Consider the following 11,207-nt stretch of genomic DNA (forward strand, 5'->3'; position numbering starts at 1 on the left):
CATTTAGTATTTGGGAAGACATCAAGTACCATTCCTACTCGTAATAGCTTGAAGTAAAGAAAATAATAATAAAACGGTGTATAGTAGTTAGCAATAAACAAAAAATTCGAAACCATTTTTCGTTTTCTTTCTCCACCACATATTTGACAAGGAAAATTTTGAGGGATCCTCAGCCCTTTCTACGAGGGAATCTAACTTAAAATTTCGTAGTTTTCCCTTTTCGAATGGCTATATACTTATGACCATGAAATATATACGTCATAAGATGATTTATAATGTAGATGTTAAAGGGTCTGTAATGCAGCCATTCTCACTGTCACAAGTTCGATCGGAATCGAAAGGCATTCTTGAGCTGCTCATTCGGTCTGTAGCAATAAGATACAGTCCATCATTGTAGACGTCGATGTGTCCGAACGCGTCGCTGCCAGGGGGACACTCAAGGGCTGCTTCAAGAACTCTATGATGTATTCCATGGGAATCAATTGTATATCCACCTTTATGATCGTGCCCAGCCAGGCAAACTTTGACACAATTGTAATTGTGTATCAGGTTCATTACTTCGTCGTAGTTCCATAGAAGTGCTTCAAAAGATGTCGCCCCAGGATCTAGGGGCAGATGACTGCAAACAATCACCTTTTGCTTTAAATGTGTTGCTTCCTGAAGTACACCATCTAACCATTTCAATTGTTCTTTACCAACTCCTCCATTGAACATAAGGTATCTTCTTTCTAAGCCAATCAATCCTGATGGGCTATTCTTGTCTGCATTTGGGTTTCTCTGGGATAGAATTTGGAGGGCCTCCATTGAGTTTGGATGATCCTGAGGCCAACCAATAACACTTATATCATAACCATCAAGTACGACGAATCTGAAATTCGGAGTAGGCGAGAAGTCGTAATAAGCAAGACCTCCATCAAGTTTTGAAATCTTCAATAATGGAAGTAATTCTTTGCGTGGAAGATTGTAGAGGCAGTGGTTTCCAATCATATGATATACCAGACCATTAAACTTATCAAATTCACTAACTACTTTCTTTACAGAGCTAAGAGATTGGTCCTTGGGGCAAAATCCATCAACAATGTCTCCAAAACTTAGGACGAATTTAAGCTTTTGATGGTTGTTCCAGTTTTGCACTGCTCTGTTCAGTACATGAATACTATGTCGATAATAACGGGGAGTGCCAAGGAATGAGCGACCATCAGGAATATCAGCATACTGAACATCGGAGATAACACCGAAAGAAAATAAAGGCTGCTTTCCTTTTACACTTTCTATTCCATTCGCAGATGCCATCTTGTAGTAAACACGTGAATCCTATCAGAACAGCATGAATTATAAGAATAAGATCCCATAAAAGAAGTTCTTGAAGAAGCAAATAACAGTTATTTGGCCACAAGTTCGAGAAATGGTCACCATGCAATTAAAAGAACCAGACACTAACAACGAAAGTCCAGAGAGTTTCCTATGGCTATGTGAACGTCTAGGTAACAAATGTGACCCTAAATTTTATAAGTAAAATCCAAACATGGCAAGTATAGGAGGAATAGGATGAAAATTATTGACAAACCATGGTACGGTAAACCTTTTCATTTATTATCATGGTCGTCTTCGACTGAACAAAAGCTTACCCCCTGATAATGCCTTGCATATGTATCTAGCATCTAACATCAGGCACCATGTGCTTTTCTATGGCATGGTTGTTCTAGTAGGCTTGTCTCATGTGGTACCAAAGCAGCAAAGCCTAAAGCATGCTACACTATCAGGGTCTTTCTTTCTTTCACCTCTTTATGTGGGATTTTGTTTTTCTTTTGAGGGTAAAGGTTATGAATAAAAGATAACTATAGAAGAAAAAGAAGTCCTTTCCTTTTCCTTAATGTGCTGCCATCTGTTTTAGAGATAAAAGAAAGAAGAATAGAGACTTTGCGAAGGGGCCTTATTCTCAATTCTCCAGACTTGGAATGACAGAAATAAACTATCGGACAACCAATTCTTTTATCAAAAAATAATTTCAAATGAAATTTCAAGGCACAAGACACCAAAATGAAAGGAATGAAGGATACATGTTACAGAAAATCTCCCCAAGTAACTTGTCAGATGTGAGATTCTACATCGATTGGAGAGGAAAATGAGTGTCAGCGAGGACGGTAGACCTCGAAGGAGAGTGGATTGTGAGATCCCACATTGGTTGGAGATGGTAACAAAGCATTCTTTATAAGGGTGTGAAAACCTTTATCTACTCGATGCATTTAAAAACCTTGAGAAGAAGCCCAGAAGGGAAGGCTCAAAGAGGACAATATTTGATAGTGATGGGTTTCAGCTACTACATCAGCACTCTTCTTTCACGTAGAAAAAGAAGACGGGGCAAACGAAAGGTTAGAGATCAAAAAAGTCTGGATCGGTACTATGGTGAATTGAAAAGTTTTCTGATGCAAGGAGTTGTCAGACGTAAAACATGTGGAAGAAGAAAAAGTTATGAACTAGAAGCTTCATCTTCATCCGTGACATCCAAGTATAAAGCCAACAAGCCTTCGATGCACTCTTACATGGCATAATTTTCAAGGAAAAGTAGACACAGAGCATTTCTTTTGACTTGATAAAATAAATCAACACCTCAAATGAAAACGATCTTACCATCCAAACTACCGTCAATTCACAAGAATGTTGTATACTTGTTCAAAATTATACCTCAATCATCAATCAGAGAGCTCAGACAAAAATAGCTAAGGCATTCTAAAATCTTCTGCTAATAACTAAACAGAACAGGTAAACCCCCTATCGTGAAAACCCTAAAACCTAAAAGAACAGAAATCAGATAGTAGGACAATAGCCAAGGTGTTTGAACTCGAGAAAGTTCCCAATGCAGCAACATATCGATCAATAAACCATTCAACTCGAAACTCGAAAGCAGAAAAAAGTTCTTAAACAACAAATTGAAAGCTAATCATGAAGAAAGCGATGAAATCTCCAGGCATTATGCTTAAAAAAACTCCTGATTAAGCCGAAAAGCTCCGTGAATAACGTAGAACGTCAATTGCACATAAGACGAGATAAATTAGAGAGAAAAAAAAATCAATCACTTCGATGAGATGACAAGAAAGAGTGAAAAATCGGAGGGAAAATCCGTAACTCAAATTACCTGATTCCTTAGAGAATTGAAAAAGAGAGAAGAAAATCAACAATGGGTCCTTCACCCAAATTCCGAGAAATAAAACTATAGAAGAAACAGAATGGAGAAGTTCTTGCGAGGGTAGTTGTTAAAATCAAACTGACTGAAATAGCCTCAAATACATTACCGTAATGACTACATTACCCTTTGACTGCCTAACGCGTGTCGGTTGAACACGTGCTTACGTGGTCCAATGAAATTAACGAAATAGTCGGCGGCTCGAATATGTTTATTCAATTTCTTTTAAATCGTGGGTCCCAAAATGGATATCCTTTTCTTTTTAATTAATCTAAAAAAATTAAATATTTTAATTTTAATCATTAATTACTTAAATTCGATCATATTTTGAAATATTTGATAAATAGTTGGTCAAGTTAAATATATATTTTTTTAAAGAAATAATGACAATTGTTAATAACTAAAATGATTTTTTCGTTACAAAATATAAAATAACAAATAATTAAGATAAATTTACTTCAAAATTTAAATTTTATTTTTATAATTTTATATGAGCATCGTTTATAATTGGTACCAGAGGTGTTCATCGAGTAATAAGAATCATTCTTACAACATGTCATACCAAATGCAACTTGTCGCCCCTCGGTCAATCAATCACTTCATCTCTAATTTAGGTTACAACCCTTAATTCTATATAAAAATAAATAAATAAAGATATCCAACATTTTCAGAGCAGGAGGGGAGAATGGAGTGTGTGAGATCCCTCGTCAGAGGAGAACAAAACATTCTTTAAAGGGTGTGAAAACTTCTCCCTAGCAGATACGTTTTAAAAGCTTTGAGGGAAGTCCAAATAAAGAAGCCTGAAGAGGACAATAACTGCTAGCAGTGAGCTTGGAATGTTCAGTGTACCTCCATTGTCTGGCTCAAGGAAAGTCAAGATTTAGTCTCGAAAAGTCTGGAGGAGTTGGAAGATTGATAAGAAGTGTATTGGGAGGGACGTTCTTGTGAAAACGAGAATCTTAACCTAAGGGTACGACCATTTTTTGAGTCTATCAAGAACTCGATGAATCTATAAGTTCTGTGTCACACAGTCAAGAACGGTTACAAATCTATATAAAAGATTTTAGTAAATCATACTCGATCATCTAAAGCTACTAGATTTAGTAGTGATTAAAGATTTATGTGAGATGATACATAAATGGCTGTGTTATTCAGGGAAAAACTTAGCTCAGAAGAGAGAATGATTCACATGTTCTTGGCTCAACAGCAGCGGATGAGAAGAAACTAGCATGGATTGACTTGCTAAAACCGTCCCCATTGCTAATGCCGATTGAGTATCTGATGAACAAGTTTCTCTGGCAGCTGTTTTGAAGCCTGAAAAAATGAACCAGTGAAGGAGAAGTTCATACAAGTGAACAGAGGAGGAATCTAAGAGGTCATGGATTCAATGAAACAAACCTGGAAATCTCTCATGTGCAGGATTGGTTCGCACCCAATATCTGCTACTGATTTTCCTGTTACTGTGTGCAGTTTGAATCTCTTGGCTTCATGTGCTGAAATTGCACTTCTGTTGTCGGGGAGATTTTGACAAACTTTCATAAGAGAGCTTAGAGAATTCATCTGGATCATACCATACAAGACGATATGAGAATTCTAGACAACGTTGTCTCGTTTCAGAAAGATTATGCCAAGAGAAAAAACTAATGACACAATTTTGGCTTGCCAAGTTTTCTCCCTCCAATCCAATCCAATCCAATCAATTTAAGGGAGGAAAAGAATGAATTGTGTAACAACTCAAGCTCACCGCTAACAGATATTGTCTGATTTAGCCCATTACACGTCTGTTAGGAAGAAGTCTCCACACTCTTATAAAGAATATTTTGTTCCCCTCTCCAACCGATCTGAGATCTCACAATCCACTCTCCTTGGTGGCCAGCGTCCTCGTTGGCACACCGCCTGGTGTCTAGCTCTAATACCATTTGTAACAATCCAAGCCCACCACTAACAAATATTGTCAACTTTGGCCCGTTACGTATCGCCATCAGTCTCACGGTTTTAAAACGTGTTTGTTAGGGAGAAGTTTCCACAACTCTTATGAAGAATGTTTTGTTCCTCTCTCCAACCGATGTGGGACCTCACAATCCACCCTCCTTGGGCTAGCATCCTTGCTGGCACACCGCCCAGTGTCCGACTCTGATACCATTTGTAACAGCCCAAGCTCACCGCTAACAGATATTGTCCGCTTTGGCCCATTACGTATCGCCGTCAACCTCACGATTTTAAAACACATCTATTAGGGAGAGGTTTCCACATCCTTATAAAGAATGTTTTGTTCCCCTCTCCAACCGATATAGGATCTCACAAATTGCTTTTAGTCACGATTCCTTATTCAAATTGGAACATGCTACACACAAACCCTTCCCAACATTATCCATATCGAATGAGACTATGATTGCATGGGAACAAAAGTTACTTGGGTGCTAAAGTATCTATAAATACTAACCTTCATGTATGGACAAGATGCACAGCCACCGTGAATAGAACATCCCTCCCCACTGGAAACTCCGGGCACTACAGGTAAATTGATGTCACCAAGTACAACCGGGTTTTGGCCTGGGGATGAACTTGATGATGTTCTTGTCATTGAATCTGATGACACGGGAAAGACAATCTCCACGTTGATCTTTGCTCCTCCAGAAGTGGATTTTGCAGATTTGAATAAATTACGAATGGCTGCAACAATTGATGTTATCATTCCGGACTCTGTTCCCAACACGAATTGTAGATGTTCATTGACATTTCTGTCCAAAGCTTCTTGCACCCTTTGTTTTATGAAATCCAATATATTCTGGGTGGAACCGACAATTCCCATTCCTCTTCTTTTTGCTTCCATCGCTAAAGAAAACATTTCTCCAGGTACTTCGAAGTGAGCAGTAAGGAATGCATCACAATACATTTCGTTTATCTTCTCCACAACTTCGTGCCCGAAAAGATGGTGTACAATGCACGTACCTTCCTGAAATTAGAAGACATATATTATAACAAATAATAACAGTAATCTAGAGGTCAAACAGGTCAGTGAAGGTGCGGCAATCAACATAATCTACGATACAAAATGTAACAACTCAAGCCAACCGTTCTTTGGATTTTTTCTTTTGGGTTTCCCCTCAAAGTTCTTAAAATTCGTCAGCTAGGGAGAGGTTTCCACACTCTTATAAGGAATGTTTCGTTCCTCTCTCCAATCGACATGGGATCTCATAATCCACCACACCTGGTGGTGTGCTAACGAAGACGTTGGGCCCCGAAGGGGGATGGATTGTGAAATCTCACATCGATTGGAGAGGAAAACGAAACATTTCTTATAAAGGTGTGGAGATCTTTCCCTAGCAGACGCGTTCTAAAAACCTTGAGGAGAAGCTCGAGAGGGAAAGCTCAAAGAGACGATATATACTAGTGGTGGACTTGGGCTGTCACAAATGGTATCAGAGCCAAACACCAGGCAGTGTGCCAGCGAGGACGCTAAGCCCCGAAGGGGGTGGACACTGGGTGGTGTGACAGCAAGGACGTTGGGTCTCGAAGGGGGATGAATTGTGAGATCCCACATCAGTTGGAGAGGGGAACAAATTATTCCTTATACTTGTGTGGAAACCTCTCCCTAACATACACATTTTAAAAACCTTGAGAGAAAGCTCAGAGAAGACAATATCAGCTAGTGGTGGACTTGAGCATATCAAAATAATCAGAAGAAGGTGCCAAAACTAACATAACACTCAGAGGCACAAGCTTTATCAATACATGCTCAACCATAGCCTATAATTAAGAGAGGGCGAAAAGAGAGAGAAAAAAAAACAGAGTTCCAAAAAACCTGGTAATAGTGCAGACGAGGGAGCAATGATCTAATCGAGTTCCTATTATGTTTTGGATGAACCATTGCAATTTCTTCATCTGTCATCTGGGTCATCTGCTGCAACAGTTCCACAATATTTGCACCCATGTAGGAATCAGGCCCATACCAAACATTTAACTCAGGTACTTGAGCAAAAGCCTGAACAAAGCAAAGAAAGGATGAACATTAAAGATTAATAAGTATCAGAACGGATGCAAATGAGAGAATATGTTCTACCTGCAAAATTGTTTGCACGACATTAGAAGATGTACAGGTAATTGTTGGCACAAGCTCATGAGCATAGGCTTTCGTTTCTAGTGATGTATTTATGTAGATAACATGCAGGGAGGGAGAGTCCTTTGAAGCCATTTCAAGATAATTCATATAGGAAGGAGTAGCTGCAGCTTCGGCCAAAGAACAACCGATTCGTTCATCAGACATCCTGTACACACCTACCTGCATATATGGAACCATTATCGATACCTCAATTGTTCCACCACCATTAAATGCTGGGCAGCAACATCTAAATTAATCTAGAGGAGACCAAAAAATGTATCATGATGTAAAGTGAACAAGTTTCATCCATACGCTGGAAGGTTAAAACCCAACTTCTTACAGAGAAACTTCTTGAATTAGAGATGACACTAGACGATGTAAAGTGAACAAGTTTCATCCATACGCTGGAAGGTTAAAACCCAACTTCTTACAGAGAAACTTCTTGAATTAGAGATGACACTAGACGATGTAAAGTGAACAAGTTTCATCCATACGCTGGAAGGTTAAAACCCAACTTCTTACAGAGAAACTTCTTGAATTAGAGATGACACTAGACGATGTAAAGTGAACAAGTTTCATCCATACGCTGGAAGGTTAAAACCCAACTTCTTACAGAGAAACTTCTTGAATTAGAGATGACACTAGACGATGTAAAGTGAACAAGTTTCATCCATACGCTGGAAGGTTAAAACCCAACTTCTTACAGAGAAACTTCTTGAATTAGAGATGACACTAGACGATGTAAAGTGAACAAGTTTCATCCATACGCTGGAAGGTTAAAACCCAACTTCTTACAGAGAAACTTCTTGAATTAGAGATGACACTAGACGATGTAAAGTGAACAAGTTTCATCCATACGCTGGAAGGTTAAAACCCAACTTCTTACAGAGAAACTTCTTGAATTAGAGATGACACTAGACGATGTAAAGTGAACAAGTTTCATCCATACGCTGGAAGGTTAAAACCCAACTTCTTACAGAGAAACTTCTTGAATTAGAGATGACACTAGACTATTACGAAGGCTTTAATAGTTCATAAAAACGAATCATAGAGCATGCGAAGGAAGTAGGGTTTTGAAAGAGTTACTGTGAGATCCCACGTCGGTTGGGGAGGAGAGTTGAAGCATTCTTTATAAGGGTATGGAAACTTCTCCCTAGCAGACGCGTTTTAAAAACCTCGAGGGGAATCCCGAAAAGGAAAGCCCAAAGAGGACAATGTTTACTAGCGGTGGGCTTGGGCTGTTATAGACTCGAAGGAAGTGGATTGTGAGATCCTACATCGTTGGGGAGGAGAACAAAGCATTCTTTATAAAGGTGTGAAAACCTCTCCCAAGCAGACGCGTTTTGAAAACCTCGAGGGGAAGCCCGAAAGGAAAAGCCCAAATAGGACAATATTTGCTAGTGTTAGGCTTTGGCTATGGGAGGTGGAGGATTGTGAGACCTTACATCGGTTGGGGAGGAGATCGAAGCATTCTTTATAAGGGTGTGGAAACCTCTCTCTAGCAAACACGTTTTGAAAACCTTGAGGGGAAGCCCGAGATGGAAAACCCGAAGAGGACAATATCTGCTAGCGGTGGGCTTAAGCTATTATAGACCCGAAGAGGGGTGGATTGTGAGATCCCAAATCAATTGGGGAGGAGAACAAAGCATTCTTTATAAGGGTATGGAAACTTCTCCCTAACAGACGCATTTTAAAAACCTTGAATCCCGAAAGGAAAAGCCCAAAGAGGACAATATCTACTAGCAGTGGGCTTGGGCTATTATAGACTTGAAGGGAGTGGATTGTGAGGTCCTACATCGATTGGGGAGGAGAACAAAGCATTCTTTATAAGGGTGTGGAAACCTCTCCCTAGCAGACGCGTTTTGCAAACTTTGAGGGGAAGCCCGAAAGGGAAAGTTCAAATAGGGCAATATTTGCTAGTGTTAGGCTTTGGCTATGGGGGGTGGATTGTGAGACCTTACATCGGTTGGGGAGGAGAACGAAGCATTCTTTATAAGGGTATGGAAACCTCTCTCTAGCAAACACGTTTTGAAAACGTTGAGGGGAAACCCAAAGAGGACAATATCTACTAGCGGCGGGTTTGGGCTGTTATAGACCCGAAGAGGGGTGGATTATGAGATTTCACCTCGATTGGGGAGGAAAACGAAACATTCTTTAAAAGAGTGTTAAACTCTCCTTAGCATACGCGTTTTGAAAAGCGCTTGAGCTGTTACAGTTACATTCTAACCTACTTTCACTATCAGTTCATCTTGTATCTAGAGATAACAATGAAAAGTTAATAAGAAATTTGAGAGAAGGAAGACGCACCTCTCCAAAGCCAGCTTGATCAAGAATCGCACGAACATTTTCCGACATGAAATCTACACCAAGTACTGTTACAAATTGGCATCCATCTTTAGCCATCTTGACAGCCATATCTGCCATTACCAATGAATCAGATATATAAATGTGAGGCCATTCCTTCTGGGCAGCAGTTAACACCCCTTGGACTTCAGGATCCATGTAGAAGTGTGCAACAACGCCAATCTTTTTCTCCCTTAGCACTTTGACAAGTTCTTTCACTGTAGAATCATTTGGGAACAGATATCTAGCCTGTAAAAGGAACTGAATAAATGTACTGCTACCAGAAACCAATTTCAAGCTTTTGTACATGAACAGTGTTTATCTTCAATAGTTAATACATAATCCATAATTTATATTAAATGTGTCATCAGTTACCTGAGCTTCGGCATAGCTTCCTTTTGCATGAACTCCATCAGCAGTCACAACCAGAGATGGAAACGGCTCAAATGGCGACTTCCCTTCAAGCTCTGCAAGCAAAGCCTTAGTCCTCTTTTGCATACTAATCAAAACATTGTACCAAGTATTTACTCTCGAACGCTCTCCACCCGGCAATCCCACATTCAGAGCAGCCAAATCGTCCGTCTTCAATCTCAGAACATCCTCAGGCATCGCACCATCAAGCACCGAAACTAAACATGAGCAAAACCCTTTAGAGATCTCTGAATCACTATCTGCAGCGAACCTCATCTTGCCCTCTTGATCAATCCGCACCTCCAACCACACCTGCGCCGTACACCCCATGACCCGACTCGAGTCATGTTTCGCTGCGGCATCTAAAGGAGGGAGAAGAGTCGCATACCGTAACAACCGCTTCACTCTATCAATCGGCTCGGATATGGACTCGAATTCCTCAATCAGGCGCTGTAGCTTAAAAGGGACGAGCTCGGTGGTAGACGAGGGAGATAGGGTCGCAGCAGAGCATGAGAATCCAGAGTTGATGCTTCGGGTACTGGATTTCAGTGGATTGGTGTCAAGTTGAGGCGATTGAACAGATTTAAAGGTCTCGAATAACGATATGGGAGCCTTCTGAGCTAGAAACTTGAAATCGGTACACTTCGAATTAGGTTTCCAGCAAAGAGAGACAACAGAAGAAGAGGTAGCTCCACTTGCCATAATCGCAGAGAACTCCATTGCAAGAAGGAAACTAACAAGATGGTCGCGAAATGCAAAGAAGGTAGAACGAGAGAGGAACAAAGGGCAAGCGGTCAATTAGTAGTGGGCATTAAAGCGTGATCCTCGAGCGCAGCGCAAGCAAAATCTGACAAGGAAAGAGAGGGAGAGGCGAAGCGAGCAGAGCCAATCAATTAAATGCAAGGTAGAAATCGCGATACGTAGATGATGATAATGGCTGCTCCACTGGTTTTCTAAGCCGATTTAATCTGTAATATTCAGAATTGAACTTGTTATTTGAAGCTAATCGTGCGAATGATGAACAGAGATATAGAGAACGAGAAAGTGTATGGATTAACAGGGAACGGCTGCGAAGTTGAGGGGAGGGCGGAATGTAGAAAAATGGCTCAATAGAGAAGAGAAACAGCAGCCATGAAAATGGAGAATGAAAGGTATGGCTGAAAAAAG

The 11,207-nt window shown here is 40.2% G+C and overlaps 2 protein-coding genes across 2 annotated transcripts; both read right to left on the reverse strand.

Moving 5' to 3' along the window:
- Positions 1–66: 66 nt before the first annotated feature.
- Positions 67–3,401, reverse strand: LOC111431448 (manganese-dependent ADP-ribose/CDP-alcohol diphosphatase-like). Its single transcript, XM_023068090.1, has 2 exons — positions 3,137–3,401; positions 67–1,314 (listed from the first exon to the last, which is right to left on the reverse strand). Exon 2 carries the CDS (start codon positions 1,291–1,293, stop codon positions 271–273), a length of 1,023 nt encoding a protein of 340 aa, XP_022923858.1. The 5' UTR covers positions 1,294–1,314; positions 3,137–3,401; the 3' UTR covers positions 67–270.
- Positions 3,402–4,263: 862 nt separating this feature from the next.
- Positions 4,264–11,139, reverse strand: LOC111431444 (quinolinate synthase, chloroplastic). Its single transcript, XM_023068087.1, has 7 exons — positions 10,005–11,139; positions 9,594–9,878; positions 7,248–7,466; positions 6,990–7,169; positions 5,628–6,140; positions 4,583–4,744; positions 4,264–4,498 (listed from the first exon to the last, which is right to left on the reverse strand). The coding sequence occupies exons 1-7, from the start codon at positions 10,758–10,760 to the stop codon at positions 4,445–4,447; spliced, it is 2,169 nt and encodes a 722-aa protein (XP_022923855.1). The 5' UTR covers positions 10,761–11,139; the 3' UTR covers positions 4,264–4,444.
- Positions 11,140–11,207: the final 68 nt, after the last annotated feature.

This window comes from Cucurbita moschata, unplaced genomic scaffold, assembly GCF_002738365.1.
Source record: "Cucurbita moschata cultivar Rifu unplaced genomic scaffold, Cmos_1.0 Cmo_Scf00036, whole genome shotgun sequence".
In the NCBI taxonomy this organism is placed as follows: Eukaryota; Viridiplantae; Streptophyta; class Magnoliopsida; order Cucurbitales; family Cucurbitaceae; genus Cucurbita; species Cucurbita moschata.